The sequence below is a fragment of the Toxorhynchites rutilus genome, chromosome 3 (genome assembly GCF_029784135.1).
Source record: "Toxorhynchites rutilus septentrionalis strain SRP chromosome 3, ASM2978413v1, whole genome shotgun sequence".
NCBI classification, from domain to species: domain Eukaryota; kingdom Metazoa; phylum Arthropoda; class Insecta; order Diptera; family Culicidae; genus Toxorhynchites; species Toxorhynchites rutilus.
Window position 1 is genome coordinate 210,579,493 of NC_073746.1, and position 27,416 is coordinate 210,606,908.

At 43.7% G+C, this 27,416-nt stretch overlaps 3 protein-coding genes across 3 annotated transcripts; 1 reads left to right on the top strand and 2 right to left on the bottom strand.

Annotated features, from left to right (window-relative positions):
• Positions 1–12,504: 12,504 nt before the first annotated feature.
• Positions 12,505–14,492, top strand: LOC129775424 (DCN1-like protein). Its single transcript, XM_055780170.1, has 3 exons — positions 12,505–12,651; positions 12,798–13,382; positions 13,739–14,492. Exons 1-3 carry the CDS (start codon positions 12,649–12,651, stop codon positions 14,036–14,038), a joined length of 888 nt encoding a protein of 295 aa, XP_055636145.1. The 5' UTR covers positions 12,505–12,648; the 3' UTR covers positions 14,039–14,492.
• A 1,962-nt stretch (positions 14,493–16,454) lies between these two features.
• On the bottom strand, positions 16,455–21,245 carry LOC129773899 (uncharacterized protein K02A2.6-like). Its single transcript, XM_055777559.1, has 2 exons — positions 17,929–21,245; positions 16,455–17,100 (listed from the first exon to the last, which is right to left on the bottom strand). The coding sequence occupies exons 1-2, from the start codon at positions 20,301–20,303 to the stop codon at positions 16,455–16,457; spliced, it is 3,021 nt and encodes a 1,006-aa protein (XP_055633534.1). The 5' UTR covers positions 20,304–21,245.
• Positions 20,319–22,388, bottom strand: LOC129773900 (uncharacterized protein K02A2.6-like). Its single transcript, XM_055777560.1, has one exon. The coding sequence runs from the start codon at positions 22,386–22,388 to the stop codon at positions 20,319–20,321; it is 2,070 nt and encodes a 689-aa protein (XP_055633535.1).
• Positions 22,389–27,416: the final 5,028 nt, after the last annotated feature.

Genomic DNA, 27,416 nt, shown 5'->3' on the forward strand with positions numbered 1-27,416 from the left:
AATACAAACAAGCAGCAAGCAGTGCTGAAAGCAGCGCTGCAAGCAGGTCGACGCCTTGCACATGTTGGCGAAAAAGTGGCGGTAAGTTGTTCGATGAATGCATATGAAAGGTCGATAACTCGATTGCAAGGTGGCAGCATTTGAGGTCGATTGTTGACATTTCATCGACCCGATCTTGGCAGGCAAAACGGAATGTGGGAAACCAATACAAACAAGCAGCAAGCAGTGCTGAAAGCAGCTCTGCAAGCAGGTCGACGCCTTGCACATGTTGGCGAAAAAGTGGCGTCAAGTTGTTCGATGAATGCATATGAAAGGTCGATAACTCGATTGCAAGGTGGCAGCATTTGAGGTCGATTGTTGACATTTCATCGACCCGATCTTGGCAGGCAAAACGGAATGTGGGTAGATACTAGTTTTCATATTAAATTTGTATGTAGAGGAAGTAGGGGTAATACGGACATGTTAAGAAGAACTCCAAACTCATGTTTTCCAAAACTTAAACGCAGTTTCGTACAGTTCAATATACTGGTTTTCGAAATAATTTTCAAGATATTTTATGAAGATGTGTTTTTCCATGTTTTTTACTGAAGCTAAAACAAGCTGAAAAGTAGAACATTTTTTTATCGATGTGGGTATAATGGACATGTAGAGGGGGGAATATGGACAGGTTCATAATATACGAACCATAGAAGTTTAACGCTCGCGAGAGAAATAATTTCGCTATCCCTCAGGATCTGTGTGTCCAGTAATTGAAATAGAACAAACAGAGAAAGCAGTAGGAAAAAGAGTTGAATATTTCTTCCCTTCACTTTCCATCATGTTGCATATGTATTAGTAATCTGTTGGGCAGGCAAACGTGATCGCTGCATAGCGAAATAGTTATAAAAATTACTCGCTACTCTATATTAATAACATGTGAATATATGTTTCTTTACATAAAAATATTTACTTTTAGCGTCAAAGCCATATACACGGAGAAAAATAGAAATTTTTGTTATGGCTATGATCTATATCATTGGAAGCAGAAAGTTTCACAGAAATAGTCCCTTTTATTCCGCGCGACGAGTGAGCTGAGATGGCTCAAGTCACTGCATTCCCGTAAGCGAATGGCATGACTATAGTTTGTCGCTAAGTGAGATTTGAAGTCGTGTCCTCATATGTTATCGACTCGAGTATTAAAAAGAAGTTGGAAAGTGAGGTAGCTTCCACAATGAAGCGAGAAACTTTGCTATCTCACGTTACTCGCCGCGTGGAATAAGGGGGAAGGTAAACTACACATTGCGATTGTATAGCCGGATTAGGTGAAGTGTGTTTTTTAGCCTTTATGCTTTTTGCCATAGAATGCTGGTCTCTTGAAGAAGTAAACTATAATGAACATTCGTGTGCAGATATCCTTAATCAGTGGTTAGATCCGCCAAAGAATCAGATGATTATGTTGATGTTAAGGACATATTCAGCCAGAACGATCAACCAACCCTAAGATATGATTTCCGTGCACCTGAATGATCTGCGGAGTATTGGATGTCCTGTACCTTAGCGATATTTCCTCGTCGAGTGTTACTGTCCTACCCCCGCTATGAATATGACAGTCAATTATAAGTGACAGAAAGCAGCAGCAGAAGAAGTAAAAGTTTTTCTTTCCTCTCATTCCACATGTATCGTTACAGCAATAAAGACGCTCTCGCTAAGTTGTGTTCTTTTATTTAATTTCGATCGGCGCGTGTATTCCGAAGTGTTATCCTTACGACGGTTGTTGATAGTTCGCTTGTCGGAATTCCCTGCATAACCTGGTTATTTGAATCGGGTTCTGTCCCACTGGTTATGGGCCCAGAAGCTAATCGAAAAATAGTGAAGTGTTTTTGAGGGCGTTTATGAGTCATTTTGTTCATCGCGGCACGTGTGACTGACTGGTTCGTTTCTTTTGTTTTCGATGCGAGAGTCGTGGTAACTGCTCGATCGATTGGTGTGAACAATAAAGTCGGTGAAAAAATACTTTCAGTGCGGGTGAAAGTTGTCGTGCGCGTGTGAATAGGAGATAAAATGTCTGAGAACAAGTTTCTGTTTGCTCGTCTGTGTAATCAAAATTACCAGACATGGAAACTTCGCATGGAAATGCTACTGAAACGGGAAGATCTCTGGTCTGTAGTTGTTGATGCAAAGCCAGAGCCCGAGACTGAAGCCTGGAAACGATTAGACCAAAAGTGTCGGACGAAGATCGATGATACCGAAGATCGGAACGAAGTGTAGATTCGGGAGAACGAGTGATGAAAATGCAATCTAAGGGGCAGAAGAAGAAAGTGTGTTACCATTGCCAGAATCCCGGACATTTCCGGAAAGATTTCCGGAAGGAAGTTCCGAGAAGTGACAAACAAGTGAAGAACAAGAAATGTGATGAAAAGCAGATCGCAAAGAGCAATGCTGACTTGTGTTTCATGGCAGGAAGTGTACGGTATCGAAGCTGTTGGTACATCGACAGCGGTTGTTCTAGTCACATGTCAAACGAACGCTCATTCTTCGTAAAGCTGGATGGAAGTGTCAGAACGGAAGTGGTCCTGGCAGACGGTTCCATGACAAAGTCCGATGGAATCGGTGAAGGTTATGTCAACTGTGTGAATAGTGATGGACTAGTGAAAAAGATCCTATTCAAAAATGTACTGTACATTCCTAAGCTGGATAGTGCTTTGTTGTCAGTACGACGGCTGACACAAAAAAGGATACCGAGTGAACTTTTCTGGATCTAGCTGTGACATTGTGAGTGCGAATGGTGAAAAAGTGGCTCTGGGTGAGTCGTACGGGAACCTGTTTGTTTTGAGAACAGTGGAGTACGTTAAGCTAAGTAAGGAGATTCGACATCTGCAGAATTGCCAACACACATGGCATCGGCGGTTCGGCCACCGTGATCCGTCCGCAGTGGAGCGGATTCAAATGGAGAATCTCGGCATCGGAATGCAGATAAAAGACTGTGGTTTGAGAATAGTCTGCGAACCCTGTCTAGAAGGTAAATTGTCTCGTATTCCATTCCCGAAAGCATCCCAAAATAGAGCCAGCAGCATTCTTGAGCTGATTCATACCGACGTTTGTGGACCAATGTCCACAGTAACGCCTGGTGGAGCCCGATATTTGATGACTTTGATCGACGACCATAGTCGATACACCATAGTCTGCTTACTTCGACACAAATCTGACGCTGCTGGATATATCAAGCGATTCGTAGCCCAAGTGAAAACTAAATTTGGTAAGAAACCTTGCGTTATCCGTTCAGATGGAGGAGGAGAATATGTTAATGCGGAGCTCAAGTCATTCTATGATCAAGAAGGGATCAAATCTCAGTTAACGGCGCCATATTCTCCGCAGCAGAATGGCGTTGCCGAGCGGAAGAATCGCTCGCTTTTGGAGATGGCGAACTGTATGCTCGCTGATGCAGGACTTGATAAAAGGTTTTGGGGTGAGGCAGTTTATACCGCTACTTACCTACAGAATCGCCTTCCCTCTCGCTCGATCGACAAAACGCCTTTTGAAAAATGGTTTGGTAAAAAACCAATTCTGAGTCATTTGCGGGTGTTCGGAAGCATTGCGTATGTATATATACAAGATACGAAGAGGTTGAAGTTAGATACTAAAGCTGAAAAACTCGTGTTTGTGGGTTACTGCGAGGACCGCAAAGCGTATCGTTTTCTCAATCCGACTAAGAATACTATTGTAATCAGCCGTGATGCGCGGTTCATTGAGCTAGGTAATGGCTCGTTCATGGAAGCACCTGATGATGATCCAGTCGTTGAAAGTTTAGGTGATGATTCCTGGTTCAAGTCGACAGCAGATGGAGATGCAGCTCAGGAGGAGAATAGTCGTTCACCTAGTGCAGGGCAAGAAGAGTCTTTAGATCCTACCGTTGATTCCGATGATGAATACTACGGATGCGATGAAGTAGAAGCGCCAGCTGATGAGGAGGATGTTGAGTTAGAAGAGGCATCGGAGCGAGATGACCCACGAGAACATAGAAGCACCCGAGGTATTCTACCTGTGAAGTTTCAAGATTACGTTGTAAACATTGTAAAACTGGTTGAACACGTGCCAGTAAGTTACGATGACGCCATGCAAGGACCGGAACGCGATTTATGGAGAGCGGCCATGCGAGAAGAGTATGATTCTCTTATGAAAAATAATACCTGGAGTCTCGTGGAGTTACCCAACGGCCGTAAACCCATAGGTTGCAAATGGGTCTATAAGCGAAAAGAGGATGTTTCAGGCAAGATTGCGAAGTTCAAGGCGCGTCTTGTTGCACAGGGATTCTCTCAGCAGCCAGGAGTTGACTATGACACTGTATTCGCGCCAGTTGCTACCCAGACAACTTTCAGAATTTTGTTGACAGTAGCAGGTTATGAGCAGATGACTGTAAGGCATCTCGACGTCAAGAGCGCATATCTGCATGGACAATTGCAAGAGGAGCTATATATGCAGCAACCAAAGGGCTTTACTGTTCGCGGAAAGGAGCACCTCGTCTGCAGGCTCCAACGCAGTCTTTACGGTTTGAAACAGGGAGCAAAAGTGTGGAACGACACAATTTGTGCAATATTCGGAGATTTGGATTTCAAACAAGGCAGAGCGGATCCATGTTTATTTAGCAAGAAATCAGAAAATGGAAAGTTAGTTTATATCTTAATTTATGTCGACGACATGATAGTTGCAAGTACCTCCGAAGCGGAAGTTGACCAAGTTGAGAAACTTTTAAAGAACAGAATTAGTTTGTCGTCTCTCGGAGAAATCTCTCATTTTCTCGGGATTCACGTTACAAAAGACAATAATGGTTTCTACGCTTTGGATCAACAAACTTACGTTGCGAAGGTGGCAAGCCGATTTAAGCTAGATAAAGCAAAAGGATCTAAAATACCGTTGGATGTTGGATATTACCGAAGTCGAGAAGGTGGCAAGTTACTTCCGGATAACAGTGAGTACCGGAGTCTAGTAGGCGCCTTACTATACGTAGCGGTCAATACGCGGCCAGACGTGGCGTCGTCTGTATCAATCTTAAGCAGAAAGATAAGCCAGCTTTTGGAGACTGATTGGACAGAGCTGAAACGAATCGTTCGTTACTTGCTGTGGACCAGTGATTATAAATTGAGACTTTCAGTGAATAGACAAGAACCGATGACGCTAATTGGTTACAGCGATGCGGACTGGAGCGGTGATCCTAGCGATCGGAAGTCTGTTACGGGATATGTATTTCAAATGAACAAAGCAAAAATATGTTGGGCAAGCCGTAAGCAGGCCGCAATATCTCTTTCAAGTATGGAGGCCGAATATATAGCTTTATCCGAAACATGCAAGGAACTTGTTTGGTTGCGGCAGCTGTTCGTGGAAATGGGCATTCAGCAAGAGGGGCCAACTACGATTTATGAAGACAACACTAGTTGTATCCAGTTCGTTAAAGTAGATCGTCAGTCTAGGCGGTCTAAGCACATAGATACGCGAATGTTCTACGCCAGAGACCTGTGCGAGAAAGGTGTTGTGTCGGTGCAGTATTGCTCATCAGAGGCCATGATAGCCGATGTGTTAACTAAGCCCCTTGGTGCAATAAAGCAGAGACGGTTTGCGGAGATGCTGGGTTTGGTAAACAACGGTAAATAAGAAGCAGATCATTACTGAAAATATCGAGGAGGAGTATTGGATGTCCTGTACCTTAGCGATATTTCCTCGTCGAGTGTTACTGTCCTACCCCCGCTATGAATATGACAGTCAATTATAAGTGACAGAAAGCAGCAGCAGAAGAAGTAAAAGTTTTTCTTTCCTCTCATTCCACATGTATCGTTACAGCAATAAAGACGCTCTCGCTAAGTTGTGTTCTTTTATTTAATTTCGATCGGCGCGTGTATTCCGAAGTGTTGTCCTTACGACGGTTGTTGATAGTTCGCTTGTCGGAATTCCCTGCATAACCTGGTTATTTGAATCGGGTTCTGTCCCACACGGAGAAGTTGAATATGTTGATAAAAAAATTGATCGGAAACGGAGAAAATCCATCGATTAGCATGGAAAATACAAGGAAGCATTCGAACGTCAGCTCGAGCCTCTATGACTTTGAAAATGTTGCGAAAATGTTGATAATCCTTTTCTGTTAGTTTTTCGATTCAAATCTAGTGGGAAAGTCGCTAAATTAAATAATATGCGTCACATAGAATCTCTGGATCATTAAATAGCTTCCCTAAATGTTTCACGCAGTGCGTGTTAGTTCTATGAAAAATTTCGCGCTAGTAGAAAGACCGCAACTATATTCAAATCATCTACAAGAGCGCCGATTGATAATAAATCCGCTTCTGCTGCATACAAACTACGAATGGAAACAAGCGATGTGTGGCCAACACATGCCCTGCATGTATGGGTTTTACTGAAGTCGTCGTTAATGTGAATGGTAATTGAGCCACTGAGTGCAAGGCTACCAAGCCACAACAAGTATACCAAAATTTAGGGCATATGATGTTATATATACGCTTGTTACGCGATTTAATGTTTGCTGGGTAGCCTTAGAACCACTAGATAGGAGAACTTCAAGCCACAAGCCCAAATCGGACAGTTGAACACAGATATGTGGCATAGTTTGACCAGAAATGAATTAAAAATAATTATTTGATATCACTTTGACTCGGGTCACATGATGAACGAAACAGTCTTTATGATCCACAATTGTGATGCAATTTTTAATATAAAAACATGCAGGACGTGGTGTAGTAGGTTCCCAAGAGATAGTAGTTACATGGACTTTACACGATCATTCCGCCCACAACAAAATGAACGAACAACGTTGCTCTACCAAGCTTCCACCAGACAAAAAAAACAAACAAACAAATGAAATTAAACAGGATACGAAACAAAAAAAAGCAAAGTAAAAATGAAACAAGAAAATAATGATAAAAAGGAAAAGAAACTAAAGAAAGAAAGATAGTAAATAAGGAAGAAATAAAGAAGAAAGGAAATAAAAAGACACAGAAATGAAAGACAAAAAGAAAGAAAGAAGGAAGAGAGGATGAAAGAAAAACAGAAGAAAGAACGAAACATATAAATAAGAATGAAGAAAACACCGATAATAGGATCAGCTTTGTGTAGTGGCCAAGAAGTTAGGCAGATCTCATGGTTCAGCTGCTAGGAAAACGATACTTCTGTTGCCCGATAATGCGCCCCCACCTGGGCTCTGCATAGTCATAGTCAACTGAGAATAGTTAGCTGACTATCTGGCTGACTATATCCGTAGTCAGTTAGTAATGACTTTTGGCTTTTTCACGCAGTTTCTCCGCCAAGACGACTGCACAGTCAGTCAGGCGTTTAGTCGCTATCTCCCTCTACCAACTCGACTATATCATTTCATTCTTCCCAGTCCAATTGTTCTCATTGCATTTTGAAGTGACTTCCCCCAAAACGAATTCGTTCCTCCCATGTACGTGTGCATGAATCGATATTCGAGTTCAACGTGGTTTGACATACGCTACAGGTGAGTTAGGTTCTTTTGTATCGTACACGAAAATTACTCATACGTATAAAATAGCGTGCAGTGTGTGTACGCTGTTTTGCACGCTAATACTAACGCGAGGACCTTTATAGCATACTTGATAAATGTCTAAGTTCGTTGGTTTGAATTCACGATGGGTAGACAATAAACCGTCCATTGAAGGGGTGAAGTAACTTCTTTTTTGCATCAGGAATCATGTTTTCGTTCCTCTTTATATGGACGTAAAATAAGATTGCATACGCGGATATAAAATTAGTGTCAGGGGGAAATGGAAGTGTAGATTAAAGTCAGTTGAATGAAGAGGCAGATTTGTATTCATTAGTCGAGTCAGTTAAAATAATCACTGACTGGACTAGTCCACCAGTCGTCCTCGCTAGTCAACGCTGGTCAATTCATTTTATAGTCAAGTCACTTTTTGTTGCCGCGACTGCCGAAGCAGTTCTAGTCGAAGCGAAGCTATGGAGAGTAGAGTCGGTGTTCATTTTTCACCTTCGAAGATTTCGGGCTTTCGGGATTTTTTTTTCACAACATAGAGGGAGCATATTAGGGTTTGAGATGTTAGAGTATCTTCCGTACTCGCCCGACACACAGAGGTTGTTTCGCCACATATTTCACAAATTCATTTTCATATTCCACACGAACGCTGACGAGACGTTGCTCCGCTTTGCATTACAGCGCACATGGTCGACGCTCTGCAGATACGTTGGGATAAGTTAATGAAAAACAAACTATCAGCTATTGAACAATCAACCTCCCAAGACACGAAGGCTGACGAGACATTTTTCCGCTTTGCATTACACCGCACATGATCAACGCTCTGTGGATACGTTGGGATATGTTAATGGAAAAAACTATCAGCTATTGAACAATCAATCTCCCAAGACACACCAGGTACGGAAAATGTATCGAGTTGACATCCTTCTCCGATTCCGGTGAGCGAAAAATGTCAATATTGAAAATGGAAAAGTCCATGTAAAAGATTTTTTTGGGTTATTTTTCGTTTTGGATGATAGAAGGCTACTGATTTGAGTAACGACATTCTTCATCAACTGGAGGTTGATGGTTTAGATTTTATAAAGCACTAGGCACAATCAATCGACAACAATCCAACCACGTCAAGATCATATGGAGGAGTTTAGGTTTCATTGAGAAATCGTAACAAAAAAGCCGTTTTCATCGGGTGTATAGACAACTATTTGAACTTAAGTGAACAACATGTTTTCGCTAAGAATCCACGGTGTTGTGACATTTTTTGGAATCATTCTCGTTAGAGGTTCATGATAACCAACACTAGAACGGTGTGTCGCGGGCTGTAAAATGCTTGTTGAACGCCGAACTCTGGATGGCGCACGCATATTCATGCGAGAAAGCAGCAAGGGCGAGTCAATTTCACCGTTCAGTTACATGGCGACGAGCTTGTTGAAGCTTCCATCTTCGTTCAAGAGTATTAACTAGGAATACTGAAGAGAGAAATGATTACCTCCTGTTCGGTTCTACTACTAATAGAAAACTTAATTATATGTACCTGAATCATATATACTTGGGAAGCAGAGAGAAATTGAGAGAAAGGCATACTGGGAAGAGAGAATTATTACGTTTGGTTGCGGACGGACGCATTGAAGATAGCGGCGAATAAATTAATAATTAAAAATAAAAAGTTGTAAACTAGTTAAACAGTGGTCTTTATTATTTAAACTGTTAGTAAACTACATTATTACACCTCCTGCTGTACACACGTTACATCCGAGCACCCCTTCCCTAGTAAGGTAAATAGCGTGTGCTCTCATTCGAGAAAACCGAGCCCCGGGCAAGGGGATATGATCCGCGAGTCAAGATGTGCTACAAATTTAGCTGTCATTGCCAAACCTATCAAATTACTCGGCGAACTCAAGGCAAATCTATGGAACAAGGTGCGCCCATTCGCTAACTAAAAAAAGAATTGTTTTTTGAAAAAAAAATTTATGTGAAATGTAATGATCATGATGATCACAAGGGTCTGAATGATAATATAAAACGTAGAACCCTAGGTTGATCACTTGAAATGTAGTATTATATTATAATGTAAACCAACTTAAGAAATTGAAAGAATTTAAGTGAAATAAAAGGGTTTGAATGAATTCTGCATTATTTCAATAATTTCAGTTGTATTTAAAACACGTAGTCCTGACGCTTACTTAGCCATTTGGTTGTATATTTCCAAATATTTCACAACACAATAATCACAAAAACTCACCATTATAATATAAAATCAGCATCAAACACAATTTCAGTTTCATATTATTTCACAATTTTCGAGGAAACGTATTACTCTATTACATAGAATACATATTGAATACAGAAAAGTAAATTTTCATTCATTATTTTTTGTTCTAGAAGTGTGTTAATTTCGTCCTTAATTTCGTTTTCCAAATGGCGCAAATCATTATGGTGCCTTCAACGCAAAGACAATAAATGAAACGCTTGCAGCGTAAAACGTAATGAATATAATGAATATAGCAATGAGTATTTCATAAAGTATCAGTATATTCCACAAATTGTGCTCAATCGTCTTAATTTACTTTTGTGTATTTTTTAAATGGCTGCAGAAAACCACTTCACGTTTTGACCCACCTGGTAGTATGTTAAGTGCCTTGTTTTACACCAGCTTGAGAGTTTGGCAGTTCTCGCGAGTGACAGTGGTCGCAAATTGCATTTGCGACCCGGACATGTTTGACGCTGTCAAATCCTATGTGCTAGTATACGGATGCCCTCAGGCTGGAGAAAACACTTTTCCCAAGTACAGTTCATTCTTTCGTTTAACCTTAAATACAAGTTATCAAATGTAAACTCGCGTGTTTTATTTCACCGTGATCATTCCGAAACTGGTTCCTTGGTCCGCTGCGTTACTCTGCCTAGTCGTATCGCCATCAGGTTATGGGCCCATGAAATAGTAGGATTTGAGAAAGCTCGCAATAAATAGTCAGATTGAAAAGTGACGGAGTATCGCGAAAGTTCCACGGTGTTTGTGTGTGTTGGTGTGCTGCTGCTGCAAAGTACAGAGTCATCGTCGGTTCGAAAAAGTTTCGTTTTTCCGGCAAGCGTCGCGTGTGCGGGATAAATGTACTGTTTTTCGCAAATGTTTTGCCAAGATTTCTGATTCTTGACTGAATGATTCAAACTAAATGGCACAAATTGGCGAACCTGGAAAGTGCGCATTGAGATGTTGTTACAGCGCGAAGATTTGTGGACTGTGGTGAGTGAGCCGCTCCCGCCGGAAGAATGGGACGATGAGTGGAGAATCACCGACCGAAAGGCGAAGGCCACTTTAGTGCTGCTGTTTGAGGAAAGCGAGCTGTCACTCATCAAAAACTGTGTTAGTGCCCATAAAATTCAACTCATTGAAATCGTACCACCATAAAACGACACGATCGGAGCTGGATAAGGACGAAAATGTTGATCATCCTTTTCTGTCAATTTTTCGATTCAAATCTAGTGGGAAAGTCGCTAAATGGACATCGCGAAATAGGTGCCAGTAAATTGAATAATATGCGTGAAATGAAAACCCTGGTTCATGAAATAGATTGCCTAAATGTACTCACACGTATAAAATAGCGTGCAGTGTGTGTGCGCCCTGAGGAGAAGGATAAACGAGCCCATGAGGAGCTGGAAGCACTTTCTAGGCCTCAGTGTATAAAACTACCTGGTCGCTCAAATGCAGGAGTAAGCCGCCGGACATACTTACCATTATGTTCAATATGTGTCTAATGAGAGTTACAATTGGAAATGATTATGAGGGGCTTAGAATGCAAGGGGTGTAAGTGACTTGAACGATTTCTCTTCATTAATTACTCAACTGCAAAAACGTTCCAATTTAAGTTAGCTATAGAATCCGATAGATGAGGTTCAGACCTTTCTTCCACATTCTCAAATACAGCTTGGAATGAGTTTACACCTAAGTTGTGACCAAAAAAGAGAGTCGATGTAGAGAAATCGATCAAATCACCTACACCCCTTTCATTCTAAGCCCCTCTTTTCTGATATTTCATTTTTTTCGTCGAACTTTCATCATAGAAATGTTGGAAAATAAAATTCTTTGCTATCGTTTGCTTTCCCCTCTCAGATCTTCCATGTATTGCCATCTTATTGCGAAAAATGAAATCCCTGTCAACTCTAGCTCTTGTCTGCACCCAAAACGTAACGCTCTCGTTTTTTTTTAAATTGAAAACGCACTTCAGTGCAGAAATTAGTAGTTCGGGTCAAAAAATCATCTGGCATCCCTGTTCCATACATATATTCAAGGACCTGGAATTGGCAGGTGGTTCGTTTTCGACAGTATGTTGATAAGGCATGGAAGATGCAAGAGGGTATAAAAAATGACAGCGACTATTTTTGTTTATAAACAAAGCAGGTCTAATTTTTATGCTACATAGCGGTCCACACCAACATATACATCCGCTGGGTCGATTTCAATCGAACTAGCTGTTGTGTCTCACAACCCGCACGATCAGGTGAGTCTCTAGCTAAAACGGCAATCGCCGGGAAACGACATGCATGGATGTCCACAGCGTATCGCTATCACTCAATCCTAATGGGTCGCCAACGACTAATGCCACCAAAGCGAATGGAACTTAGAGCAGTACGGCACAAGCCCGCCGGTAGTGGCCCTTTCATATACCCACTAGCAAAGCTCCCACAATCGCTGACATGCCAATCCCAGCAGCAACAGCAACAACCCTCACGTTCCGTAAAACAGCAATGCAGACAACAACTTGCAGCTGTCACCGAAACACAACAATGATGCCAACAGCGTAAACAAAACCAACGTTTATGCGCAGCAAACACATAGCGGTATGCACTCATCATTGCATGCCATTTGTTATCCTCTTTCTCGGAAAACTCTAGCCGTTCGTTTGGTCGCTGTCAATTCGAACTCAAGTAATGGCTGAACAGCAGTTCTGACATAACGTTCCACCTTATTATACCACCTTGCATATATTTTGCAACTGAAATTTACACTGTCTGCATATGCTTCAGCAGTGGGTTGTTTTTACATTTCCTACATCAAATGTCGCATTTTTTTTTTTGAGAATGTTGATTGAAATTTTGTAAAATTGCTGCCGAAATCTATTTTCTAAATACTCGACCACAAGATAGTTAATACAAAGATACAAACTATGGTGAGTGAGTACTAAACCTTCATCAACGTACAGTACAGTTATGAAAACTGATATGGGAATTCTATTTTAATTTTACGTTTTTTATATTTTGAATAATATTTCGAGTAAACAAAACTGAATAGCCGTTCCGATTTTTTTTATTCCAGAACAAACTCAAACTGAACCAGAAGGACAAGGTAAAGAAGTTTATTTCTCTCACACAAACCGGAGAGCAGACAGCAATATATTGTTTGCAAAACAATGATTGGAAATTAGATTTGTCGTGTGACAATTACTTCCAAAACCCGGACATCTACTACCGGGAACTAGATCGCAAAAAAATCGACCAACTTTTCAACCGGTATCGCGATTCTGCCGATCCCAGCAAAATTAGCTCAGATGGCGTAGTGAAATTTCTCGACGATCTGTACCTTAGTCCCGAGTCTAAATTAGTGCTCATCATAGCTTGGAAGTTCAAAGCGGAAATGCAGTGCGAATTCAGCAAGGATGAATTTGTAAATGGATTCAGCGACTTAGGTGTAGATAGCATAGACAAGCTGAAAGCTAAGCTTCCCCTGCTTGAGGTAGAACTGAAGGATCCTATGAAATTTAAAGATTTCTATCAATTCACGTTCAACTATGCGAAAGATCCGGGCCAGAAGGGGCTCGATCTGGAGATGGCCATCGCTTACTGGAATATAGTACTTAAGGACAGGTTTAAATTCCTCGAGCTCTGGTGCAAATTTCTTGTGGTAAGTTGTATCCTGTCGTATATAGCAATAGGATAACTCATTTTACATATTTCATGACCGGCTGGGAAAAATGTTTCATGTTCACATATTCAAAAATATTCTCAGTAATAGAAAAAAAAGCGGGGGAGCATTAGCGTTGTTTTTGTTGGGAAATTCAACCTTCTTAATGAATCACTTTCACTTAAAAATAAATATTCATAATCTCAATTGAAAACATGCCAAGTCAATGAATATATGCTAACTGAGAAAGTAATTACATACACTATCACATACTACGTTATCTTATGGCTTGAGGGATTTTAGTCATTCTTAGATCTTATTCGTCCATGTTATTCTTTTTTATATTTTTGTTACAGGAAAACCACAAACGATCAATCCCAAAGGACACCTGGAATCTCCTGCTCGATTTCGCAACATACATCGATGACAGCATGTCCAACTACGACGCGGAAGGTGCTTGGCCAGTTTTAATCGATGATTTCGTCGAGTGGTGCTTGCAGCAGAATAAAATCAGTCATCCTTCAGTGATCACTTCAACTAGTGCCGTAGTCCACTTACCGTCCACTTCGTCAACCTCTCCGCCATCATCGACAGCCAACCCATATAGTGCCAGCAAGGGCAACCCTTACAGCAGTACGGCAAACATGTATTATTAGGAAATTCTTTTTGTTGATACGTTTGTCTTTGCGAGTTGATGATGAAAACTATCCCGTTGTTTTAATTCACTGCATCTCTATTGCCTAGATATTGTGTGAGGGTAAATTATCTTTGGTTTGCAAAATTTGTACTGAAACAATAGAAAAAAAACATGCGTTACCGATCAGGAATGAAATACCATTGCGAATGGGCGCGATATTTGTCAGCTCATAGAACTAGTTCTAAAGAATACACGCACCTTACCTGTTCATGCTTATTTAAAAACAAAACTCGGAAACAAACTAAATTTCAACAGAAGGATAGTAGTGATGTACAGTAACGTTTCGTTTAACAAAAAATGTAGTAAAGCAGGAAATTATTTCAATTCATTGAATGTTGAATACATACATACTACTCTATTATTATAAATACCATCATTTGAAAAATGATGCAATAAAATGTTTTTCTCGCTAATACCTTTATTTTCGGAATTGAATGAAAAGAAAACAAATATACGAAATTTACTATTTGTGGCGGACGAATTCAGATGGAAGCCAAAAGTCACGGTTAGACTGAGGGGCTATCAACATACCACGTGGACCAGAAAAGCACCATTCTAGACAACCCCCTACCCCTTCGTGGACAAACGTGCACATTTCCTATACCCTCCCCCTGTTGTCCACGTGAATATTCCTACAATTTTTGGAAACAGACATGAAAATATTTAAATTGGACTGAAATTCCTTTTTAAACTTGCTCCTATTTTTTGTCCGCTTTACAGGCTCAGTTACATAGGTTTTAAGGTGAAGGTGGAAGCTAGCCACAATGGCACTCATTTCTTTCATCTCCCTCCCTCACCCCTCGCCCGAAAATCAATAATTTTGCGAGACAGTGTGAAGAAAATGATCGTTTTCGCACACTTCCCATCAAGTAATATCAACCAAACTCTAATCGATTACTCACAAGATGTTAAATTTTCATCTTCTTTCGCACTGTATAGTGAAAAACGTCGGAAAGCTCGAGCAAGTGCTCTGGAAGTTAAATTTTCGTTTTTCAATCTTCAGCAATGGTTTTGTTTGTATTGGTGGAAGCATCGTTATTTTTTCAATACTGATGCCAGACAACATCATCGAAACAGATATAAAAACCACTCAATAAAATGTTATTCCTGAGCCATAGCGTTTCATGTCATGAAAATCAATAGAATAAAATTGTGTTTTTTTTTATTTAAATCGTTTATTTTTACAGGCTCAGTTACATAAGTTTAAAGGAGCCGAACTCCTTACTGTTTTGTTACTAGTATATATACATGTTTCCTTAATTCTAATGTTAATGATATAGGAAACCGATTACTCGCGGTCGACTCGAGTTTAGAAGGGTGACATATTTTCTTCAGGAAAAGGAGGGGAGAAAAATTGTGTTGATACCAACAAAATTATTATTTTTACGTTTAATGGGTCTATACTGTAAGTTTTAGCAACATTAACATTGGGTAAGAAAATTGTGTTGCAGAGCTCGGAACACTGCCACGGCTGCCTATGCTTTCAAAAACAGTAAACGGAAAAGTATTAAATTCAATCTAAATGCCTCGGCCAACGAAGAGAAGGGTTGAGCCTCTCCAACATGAATATGTGAAAACAATACGACCAACGAAGGAAAATATTAAGGAATTATCAACATCGAGTTACTATGCGGAAGAACTTGTTAATACCAAAAGAGCTCCAATTTGCATGTGTTATGAATTTGCTCGCGTAGAACAAGAATTTTACTTAACATGCAAATACACTTTCTATATATATTTATATTTGCAATTGTTCATCGGAACATATCGTTCATACATTTTACTTTAGTATTGAATTGTTATTTTTTTTTCAAATTTGTTCAAAGACTCGTGTCAACGAAGCGCCACACAGTCTGATAAGTGAATTGATCTATTTACGTGTGCTTTGCTCTTCTCTCACAAACACTATCACCCTATTTTTAGTCGTGGGTTTACCTAAACTAAAATTGCTGACCCGGCAGGACAATTCATTGATTGATCTTCTAATTGACCCTTTCGTAAATTGACATTTTTTTACTATAAACTTCCTAATACACTGCGTTTCATAACTATGGAACCACTCTTTTTTTTTTGAGTTTCCAGAGATATGTAAGATGTCAGTTGAATTGAAGTATATATTTATATTTATTCATTTGCCAACAGATACAATAGTTATCCCAATGACATGAAAATTACGACACTACACATATTAATTAAAAACTCTACGGAACCATCTCTTATTTCTACAACGTGAAACATAAAAGTCAAACACATCGTAGTATCTGTTGAAGACACGGCACATCCTTCGCATGGGCTCGTTAAATCCATAATTTGTTCGCGAGGAATGGACGCATAAGAAAACATGAGAGCGTAAATTACGGCGGCGGATGTTTATGTTAAAACAGCTTAACAGCGAAGTACAGGTCGCCAATGAAGCATGCCATCGTGATGGTACGTCTCGCCTCAAGTGATTCCAAGTGTATTAACATGCAACGACTTTTGTAGCTGGGCAAGTTGTGGACGTCATTCCAAGGAAGATGCCTCAGAGCGAAACGGATAAACTTTGGTTGGATTGCTTCGATGCGGTTCACCTCGTTTTGGTAGTATGGGCACCACACTACAGCCGAGTATTCCAGTATTGGTCGAACCAAAGAACAGTACAAAGCCTTAAGGCAATATATATCCTTGAATTCTTTGGCGAAGCGGAACATGAACCCGAGTTGAGATGAAGCTTCCGACACCACGTAGGCGACGTGGTCCTTGAATGTAAGCTTGGAATCAAGTAGTAATCCAAGATCCTTGACCGTCGATTCCCGTTTCAAGCTTATCCCCGATAGAACATAGTTGTGTTGAATCAATGCACGTTGTCTACCGAATGAAATTATAGAGCATTTCGATGCATTGAGAGACATGCGGTTTAGTTGGCACCACTCGGCGAAAGCTTCTAATTGTTCATCGGATTTATCATCCACTTGTACACAAAAACAATAAACATTCCTCGGCACCTCTTTGCTGTTCTTGTGTTTGTGCTGTGCTGTAAGCCTACCGATAGGCGAATAAGTTCGACGGTTATCATGGAGAAGATTTGTGCAAACTGCTGCCAAATGATAAACGGCATTGAATTCGTCACATGCCGTGGATATTGTGGTGGCATATTCCACTTGCAATGTGCTGGCCAGCCGGTAGTGACACGTGCCCTTCTGGGCTATTTCTCGTCACATCGGAAAAATCACTTTTGGATGTGCGATGAATGCGCTGAGCTGTTCAGCAATTCCCATCTCCGCTCCATTACTAAGGTAGCAGATGAAAAATCTCCGCTGGTTGCACTCACGGAAGCAATCACCAATTTGCAATCGGAATTAAAGCAATTGTCATCTAGGCCCACTTCGTTGACCATGTCACCCGCAGTGAAGCGTTGGCCCTCATTAGAACCTGTTCGAGCTGCCAAACGTCTTCGTGGACCTGATGTCACACAAAAATCGTCTGAATGTCAGTCTGGCTCTAAGCAGATTGGGAATTTTTGTACCGCGGGACCCTGGACTTGCACTGGGACAATATCACGACAGGGTTAATGAAACGCGCACGGTACAATAAATAAAAACAAACTTTATTCACGACATGACTAAACGATACATTTCACTATGGACGATAAACAATGACTCTCCACAACAATAACAATGTAAACAACAACAAGTGACAACCACATTAAAAACACATATATGCGCATCTCCAGCATCGCTCAGTGACAGTCATGCTGTCGCACGCGAGCCCTGCGGTCTGAGCTGCGTCGGATGAATAACGTATCCGAGCGCGGCAAAATAGGGTTGTCCACAACATCTCCCCTCTTAATAGAGGTGGTACGGATCAAACCTTACTGGCGGTCTTCGTAGTCGTGAAGAGCGCCTAGGGATGTCTACAGCTAGTTCTACTTCGACAGCGGACTCGAACTCTGTCGATGTTGGCGTTGTTGTTGTTGATGATGACGATGCTGATGACGGGACGAACGCCGAGACCTCATGACGTGGCGTAGACGTTGCAAGAGTCGGCCCGGAATCTACCATGGTTCTCTCAGCACTGGAGACAGGCTCTGGTGAAGATGGACCTGGTGATTGGCTTGGGAGATCCCAGGCATCCAGCAAAATGTCCAGCGGCAGCGAATGTTGGTTTAAGGTGGCATGTACAGTGGGTTGCTTCGGTATCGCGCCAGCAGCAAGGCGACTCCGAAGTTGGTTGATATGCGAGCGTAGCATTCGGCGATCTTCGACCCACACGTTGTACATAACGTCTCCGATCTTCTCGACGACGACACCAGGAGCCCACTTCCAACCGGTACGACCATATAGTTTGGCGTACACGGTCTCGTTTCGGTTGAAGGACCTCGGTTGCTTGCGGTCATCGTCGGTTGGTACTGGGACACGTACCGGTGGTGGACGCAGAAGCTCGAGACACGTTCGGATTTTGCGGCCAAACATGATCTCAGATGGCGACTTCTGATCCGGCAGAGCACGACTGGGCGTGCTTCGGTACGTCAGCAAGAAGACATCCAGTGCTTCTTCAATGGATCCTCTCCCCTCTCGAATTTTCTTGACGGGTCGCTTGAAGGTATCCACAAATCGTTCCGCCTGGCCATTTGATTGTGGATGAAACGGTGCTGTCGTGAGGTGCTCGATGCCATTGGAAGCGCAGAAATCGGCGAATTCGGCGCTGGTAAACTGGGTACCGTTATCACTGACCAAGGTTACGGGCATACCCAGCCGCGCGAACAACCCACGCAAGATGCTGATGGTCGCAGCAGAGGTGATGCGGGTCGTTCGGATGATCTCGGGCCACTTAGAGAACGAATCGATAGCGAGCAGGTAGTAGTCGTCTTCGATTGGACCGGCGAAGTCGACGTGGACGCGTTGCCACGGAGCGGTCGATTTGGGCCACGGCACCGGTGGAGAGTGAGGAGGTGATCGAGCTACAGACGCACACTGCTGGCATGCCTTGACGAAGCTGACGATGTCAGCATCCAACGTAGGCCAGTACACGTAGCTCCTAGCGATGGCTTTCATTCGCTGCATGCCCGGATGGCCACGGTGCAGCTGTTCGAGGCACCGTTTCCGATGCAGCGACGGAATGACGAGTCGTTCGGCAAACAAAATACACCCATCCACCACAGAGAGCGATTCCTGCCTTGATTGGAACCGGCGAAGTTCTGACCCATCGAGTGTTGACTGGGGCCAGCCGTTCTGAACGTAGCGGTGGACTTGACGGAGCAGCGGATCTGCTTGGGTGCTTTGCGCAACGACTCTGAAATTGAGAGGCAACACTTTAACCGTATTGATTACTACTGACCTAATATCCTCTTCCAGATTGAGACTCGCGATGACGTAGTCCTCTTCAGGCTTGATGTGCTGGTCGATCAACCGGGAGAGCAGGTCTGCGTTGCCGAACTTCTCAGTGGACACGTACTCGATCTCAAAGTCGTAGAGCAGCAAGTTGAGGGCGAAGCGTTGCAGGCGGTTCGCAGTGTACACTGGAATTCCCTTCTTAGAGCCGAAGATACGAAGCAGCGGGCGATGATCGGTTTGCAAACGGAAGTGCCGTCCGAAGAGCATTTTGTGGAACTTCGTGACGGCGAAGATGATGGCCAGACCTTCGCGATCGGGCTGACTGTAGCCCTGTTCTGCCTTCGTGAGCGCCCTGGATGCATGTTGGACCACCTTGATGGTTCCATCTGGGAACCTATGGCTAATGGTAGCCCCAAGTCCAACGGATGAAGCGTCAGCAGAAACGATGATTTCCCGCTTCGGATCGTAGTGTGTGAAGAGAAGATCCGACGAGAGAATCTGCTTGAACCGGTCGAACGCTTTCTGGCACTCCGGACTCCAGCTGAACTTCGTCTCCACCTTGAGGAGATTGTCGAGCGGGTAGCGTAGCATGCGCATGTTGGGGACGAACTTGCCGTAGTAGTTGATGGCCCCCAAAAACGATCGCACACCGGATACATCGGCTGGAGGCGGCAGCTTGGTGATCGCCTCGATTTTCGCCGGATCTGGTCGCAACCCGCGACTGTCGACGATGTGCCCCAAGTATCGGATTTGCTGCTTGCGAAACGAACACTTGTCAACACGAATCGTGAATCCGAAATCTTGGATTCGCTTCAGGACACCCCGTAGATTGAGGTCGTGCTCCTCTTCAGTTTCTCCGCCGACGATGACGTCATCGAGGTAGCCAGAAGTGCCCTTCAGTCCGGCTAACATTGTGTCGATGAGCTGCTAAAATGCGCCAGGCGCGATCTTCAAACCCGGCGGCAGGCGGTTGTAGAGGTAGAGACCACGATGCGTATTGATCGTCAGCAAACTACGGTACTGCTCGTCAACTTCCACCTGTAAGAAGGCGTCGGACAAATCTATCTGGCTGAAGATTTTACACTTAGCCAGCTTGGCGAAGATGTCATCCGGAAGTGGAAGTGGATACTGCTGTGATTGGAGAGCTGCATTCAGACCCGTTGAGTAGTCTCCGCAAATCCTGATGGAGCCATTGGACTTGCGGACTACGACGATCGGAGCGGCCCACTCCGAATAATCGACCGGGGTGATGATGTCCAATTTCTCTAGCCGGTCGAGCTCGCGATCAACGGTATCATACATAGCGTAAGCTACCGGACGCTTCGGACAGAAGACGGGTCGAACGTTTTCTTTCAACTCCAACTTCACTTTTGTTCTGGTGCACAAGCCGAGCTTCTCGCTGAAGACCTCTGGAAAAGACGACTTGAGTGCACCTGTCGACACTGGCGTTCCAGACACGTGGCAACAGAAGGTGTCCATAGGGACGGCCCAAAGGTTGAAACTGTCGACCAAATCGGATCCGAGTAACTGCAGCTGCTTCTCGGTTACACGGATGAGCTCACGTCGTGTACTGCTTCCGATGGTGACGTCGCACTCGAACTCCCCATCGAGCGATAGTATGCTGCCAGATGCCGTCTTCGCCTTCACCGTTGCTGACGATAACGCAGGACTGCCAATGCTCCGCCAAATCTCCCTGCTAATGACGGTGATGTCTGAGGCGGTGTCGAGTTGCAGGCGAATTTTTGTTCCGGAAAAGCCCACGGAGACATATCTGCGTCGTTGCTGCACACTGCACACATCGACGACCACCACCTTGGCGGACACTGGTTGCTTCCTGCGCCTCCTTCCAGTTTTTCGGGGTTTGGCACCGTCACAGTACCCCTCACGATGCCCGAACTGGCCACATTCGGAACACTTGTGGCTCTTGTATCTACAGTCCCGAACGTAGTGGAATCCACCGCAAAACCAACATGGCGAATTTGGTTTCCTGTCGGTGTCACTGGAAGGATGTTTCGGTGACTCACGGTCACGCTTTTCGTACCGCTTCCCACCAAATTTTCTTATCGCTTGTACTTGGTCATACGTGGACGGAGATTCGATCATGGCGCTGTCGTGCTTCAGGTTGTACAGTCGCTGACACTCCTCCGAAAGCTGCTCCAACGTCACGTCATTTCTCTCTTCTATTTTCGTGAGGATCTCGACGTCGTTCTCCGATTTTAAACCACACACGTAGACCAAGCACTTGAATTGCTCCTCCGAGAGCTTACCCAGCTCAAACTCCACGCAAGCCTTGTTTACGCGGCAAGCGAATGCCACATGGTCCTCTGCAGGATTTTTCGCTATCTGCAGGCATCGGTAGCGACGGCTGATCACCGATTCTTTTGCTCCGAACAGGCTCTTGAGCTTGGCCACTGTTTCCAGGAAGCTAAAATTTTTCGGAAGTTTAGGCAGAATGTAACTCACATACCGTTCGTGCTCCGATGCACCCAGCTTTCGCAAAAGAAGACGAACTTTTGCTTCACCGTCCAATCTAGCAGCATCCTTCTCGAAGAGATCGTCGTATCTCGAGTACCAAGCCGCAAACGTCACGTTGGAGTCGGCCTCGAACCGGAATTCCTTGATGTTGCCGGCCAAAGAGTCAAGAATCTGTTCCGGATTCGGTGGTACCTGCACGTTGATTGACGATGCGATCGTACGGAGAAAGCGTTCATGCTTCTCATCACTTTGCTGCTGCTGTTGAATCAGCTGGGTCATCATCTCTCGGTGCTGCTGCTGCATCATTTGCAAAATTTGCACGAACACATCGCTACTGACCTGTGCTTGCGGTTGGTGGGGCGGGAAGGGCGCGTACTGCTGTTGCTGGGCGGCAGAGACGGGAATAAACTGCTGCTGATAGTGGACCGCCGGCACGGGGATAATCGGCTGGTTTTGTTGCCGTTGATTGTTTATCACACCCGTGGGGTCAACACTATTCTGTCCGTCGTCGTTGCTCGCCATCGCACTTTCACTCCACTTTCTTTTCTTACGCGCGGGGGGCGAAATGTTCAGTGTGTTTTTCCGACGGTGAAAAACAACACACACTCGCGATTACTCGTCGCCACTTTTGTACCGCGGGACCCTGGACTTGCACTGGGACAATATCACGACAGGGTTAATGAAACGCGCACGGTACAATAAATAAAAACAAACTTTATTCACGACATGACTAAACGATACATTTCACTATGGACGATAAACAATGACTCTCCACAACAATAACAATGTAAACAACAACAAGTGACAACCACATTAAAAACACATATATGCGCATCTCCAGCATCGCTCAGTGACAGTCATGCTGTCGCACGCGAGCCCTGCGGTCTGAGCTGCGTCGGATGAATAACGTATCCGAGCGCGGCAGTGCAAAACCAGCACCCAAATTTTGGCTCTACCTGTCTCGCATACGTCCCGATGTGACCAATGGGGAAATTTCAGCAATGGTGTGTGCAAATTTGCAATTAACCCAGGATCCCGATGTAGTCAAACTGGTCCCCAAAGGAGCAGACATCGGCAACATGACCTTCATCTCGTTCAAAGTCGGGCTTGATCCAGCTTTGAAATCCAAAGCAATGGACCCTTCGTCTTGGCCAGAGGGCATCATGTTCCGTGAGTTCGAGGAGATTACTGTCCAAAAATTTCGGAAAACTCCCGTTGTCAACCTGACGCCAACATCCATCACACCACCGGTAGATGCAATGCAGAATTGATCGATGTTCCAATGCGTTATGATGAGGACGGTGGGAACCCAAGGATTCCCATCACAGGCGAGTATATCCATTCTATTCTCTCGAACCCAGCACTCAATCAGTCTGTGTTGCAGCATACTTCTACTTCCATCGATGATGCCGTCTGGATTTATTACCAAAATGTAAGAGGATTGAGGACCAAGCTGGACAATATATTTCTTACTTCCCTCGACTGCGGTTATGACGTTATATTGCTGACGGAAACTGGACTAAACGATAGCATCAATTCACTGCAAATTTTCGGATCATCGTACAACGTTTTTCGATGTGATCGATGTTCTCTGAATAGCGACAAGCGTAATTTTGGCGGTGTACTGATAGCTGTCGCCAATCGACACGTGAGCACACGCATCGACACGCTTAACGGAAATCGGCTGGAGCAAGTGTGTGTTTCTGCGAATATTCGGGGCCATCGTTTCCTGATGTGTAACATTTACATTCCACCCGATAAAAGCCGGGACGTTGTTTTGATGGAAGATCATATCGCCACCGTCCGTGAACTAAGTGTGTCCGCCAACTCCGAAGCTATCATTCTCGCTTGTGGCGACTATAACCAGCCGCGTAGCATGGTCTAACGACGACAACAGCTTACGTCTCGACAACCCGATACTTTTGACTCCGGCGAGCGCAGCGCTGATTGACGAAATGGATTTCTTGAACATGAATCAAATTAATGCACAACTAAATCACCTGCGCCGTACTTTGGATTTGGTTTTTGTATCCGAAGGAAGCCATGCTGAAGTATTGACCGCCGTTGATTCACTAGTGTCCGTAGATCCTCATCACCCTCCTTTGACCATTCGCTTCAACGCACCAGCTAAATCAGTGACTTCGCTTCCAGTGGGAAATGTAGAAGAAAGGAAAATAAATTACCGCAAAATTGATTTTGACAGCCTTTCTGCCCATCTGTCCGGTTCTGATTGGAGTTGTATATACGATTGTACAAACGTCCATGACATGGCATTCAAATTTTGCGACATCATTCGCCAATGGCTGATTGCGAACGTTCCTTTGAAACGGTGCCCAATTTCACCTCCTTGGAGTACGCCTCTCCTCCGGAGGGCGAAGCGTGTACGCAATCAATGGCAGCGACGTATGCGAACTCATCGATCCAACTTTACAAAAGTCAATTTCAAACATGCAAGCGATGACTATAGATGCCTGTAGTAATGCTGCACTCTACAAATCACATGTATTAAGGGTGCAGTTTGGTCTACGTCGTGATCCAAAATCCTTCTGGAGCTTTGTCAATAGCAAACGCAAAAACCCAATAGTTTCGTCCAATTTAGTGTATGAAGACAAGGAATCCAGTGATGAAGCCGAAGCGTGCGACTTCTTCGCGAGACATTTTGCTTCCGTCTTTCAACCCGAGCCATCTAGCGATTCCGATGCTGAACTGGCTGCGTCTTACATCGTTGTGGATGCAGTAGATTTGGATACGTTTGAAATATTACCTGCAATGATCATCCACGCCTCCAAGAAATTGAAGAATTCATTTTCTCCTGGACCGGATAGTATCCCTGCATCTGCCTTCCGTCGCTGCATAATTGCAGTTGCAGAGCCGCTTGCCTTCATTTTCAGACACTCGTTTGAAAGAGGAGTGTTTCCCATGTGCTGGAAAGAATCATATTTGATTTGATTTTTTTTTTGATTTGATTTGATTTATTAATCCATCTGGCTCATAGTCTTAATGAAAATAACTTAACCTAATGATGTGGAGGATGTCTAGAGCGGAGGATTTTCTGTCTAAACACTGTCGAAGACATATCGAAATCAAACAAATGTGACACTTCGTTGAATGCTCTTGTCATAGTGGACATCGGCTCAAAGTAACCGAATAGCGAGCGGTGGAATGGAACAGCCAGCATCTGATCCAGAGTTCGTCGTTGAATCCGGGTGGGAGCGTTCAGTGACATTTTTGCAAGTAGGCTGGGACAGTCAGCTTCTCCATTCAAAATCTTCGCTGCAAAGACTGCTTGTTGAACAGAGCGTCGTTGTTCAAGGGTATCCATTCCCAGCAGGCGGCACCGATCAATATAAGGAGGGAGATTAATGCGATCCCTCCAAGGAAGCAAGCGCAGGGCGAAACGAACAAATCGTCGTTGTATGCGTTCAATCCTGTCGATCCAAATAGCTTGATAGGGACTCCAAATCACTGACGAGGATTCAAGGATTGATCGAACCAACGAACAGTAGAGCGTTTTGAGGCAATGCATGTCAGTGAACTCTTTAGTTGTCCGCATGATGAGTCCTAGCAATCTATTGGCACGATCAATAGCTATGGAGCGATGATCATTGAAGGTCAGCCTAGAGTCAAGCCGAACTCCTAAGTCTGTTACTTGATGCATTCGTTCAATAACTATATCATCAATTTTGTACTCCCAGTGGATCGGATTGGCAGAGCGACAAAATGTTATCACGGAGCATTTGTTAATACTGAGCATCATGTTGTTCAGTTTACACCATTCGACAAACAGATTTAACAGGCATTGTAGGTGAACGCAGTCAGCTGGGCTGTCGACTACGTTATAGATTTTGAGGTCATCAGCATACATCAGTCTACAACCAACACCCAATAGAGCTGAGACATCGTTGATGTAGAGTGCAAATAGTAGTGGTCCGAGGTTACTGCCCTGCGGGACGCCGGAATGGTTTTGAAACCATGTTGAACTATATGAGCCAATCTTTACACAAAGCTTCCTGTCGTAAAGGTAGGATTTGAGCCAGTCCACATAAGCAGCCGAGGCACCAAGTTTAGAGAGCTTACATAGCAAAATCCGGTGGTCAATTCTATCGAAGGCGGCTTTCAGATCGGTGTAGATGGCATCAACTTGTTTGCCATTCTCCAGGTGGTTAATACATTCGGAAGTGAATTGGAGCAGATTTGTTGTCACTGACCTACCCGGGTAGAATCCGTGTTGATCCGTGGAGATGTAAGCTCTCGATTGAGAAAATAGATGACCGTACATGATAGTCTCAAACAACTTAGAGCCAGCACATAGAGATGTGATTCCCCTGTAATTGCGCACGTCATGTTTATCGCCTTTCATATAAACAGGGAACATATAAGATTCCTTCCAGAGCGTGGGAAATTTCTTCTGTTGTAGTGAGAGATTTAATATGCGACACAGTGGCGAAGTTAGAATTTCAATGCATTTTTTGAATACGACAGCTGGAATTCCATCGGGTCCAGGAGCTGTGGACGATTTTAATTTCTTTGCTGCAGTATGTAATATTTCCTCGGTTATGACCGGTAGACTCAAGTCACACATACTACCCGGAACAGCGGATGCAGCAGACTTAGCTTGGCCCATTGTCGCGCTAGCAGTATTGAAAACGCTTACAAAATGCTTTGCGTAGAGTTCACATTTATCCGAAGCATTAGTTGCAACTTCATCAAACAGAGACACCGTAGCAGGCACACCATCGATACTCTTGCGTTTAGAGTTGAAAAAGTTCCAGAAACGTTTAGGATTTCTATGGAGGCTATTAGGCTCTATGGAGGCTACTTGGCAACGTATTGCTTATAAAGAAAACAGTTGAGAGTCCTGTATGAATCGCTAGCGATTTGGAAACGGAGCTTATGGACCGGGGTTCGTAGTCTCCGGTAATGACGCTGACATGCATTCTTTTTGCGTTTTAGAAAATGAAGATGTGCATTTCCCCAAGGCGGTTTGGCAGGCAATCGCTTTTTTGGAACGTTAGAAGCAAGCCACTGTAAAATAGGATTGCTAAACTTCTCCACGGCAAGGTCCACATCAGTGCAAGACAAAGCATCTGTCCAGTCAATATCGGCCAAAAAAGCATTCAATGCAACGAAGTCAATGCGATTGAAATCCAGTTGGGGAATGTCTTCGTGCTCAAACAATGACTCGCTGCCGCTAAAGACGAGTGTTATTTCTAATGGTGGATGAGGACGATCGATTTTCACTATTGCAACAGCAGCTTCGTGAACAATACATGAATCAACATTGGAAAATACGAGATCAAGAATGTGATTCCAAGGATTCAAAATTCCGCAAAATTGTTTCAGATTCATCAAGGCCATGTTATCTAGCAAGCAGGCACTTGCCGTTTCCACGCTGTTGGTATCAGCAGTTACAAAGTTTGACTCTTCAGATTTCCACGATGATTGTATCACCACCGCGGGTACAATCAAGAGCGTTATTGATTGCATCGACAAAACGCCTCATATATAAAACGTTAGCACGCAGTTCGGGTGGGATGTATCCGGCACAAA

Excerpts from the sequence above, each read along its gene's own strand:
- LOC129775424 (XM_055780170.1), top strand. Across the intron at positions 13,383-13,738 it reads TCTGGTGCAAATTTCTTGTG|GAAAACCACAAACGATCAAT; the intron begins GTAAGTTGTATC and ends TTTTTGTTACAG.
- LOC129773899 (XM_055777559.1), bottom strand. The coding sequence starts at position 20,303 with ATGTTAGCCGGACTGAAGGGCACTTCTGGCTACCTCGATGACGTCATC. Across the intron at positions 17,101-17,928 it reads CTACGAAGACCGCCAGTAAG|GCTTACAGCACAGCACAAAC; the intron begins GTTTGATCCGTA and ends GCCTATCGGTAG.
- LOC129773900 (XM_055777560.1), bottom strand. The coding sequence starts at position 22,388 with ATGGCGAGCAACGACGACGGACAGAATAGTGTTGACCCCACGGGTGTG.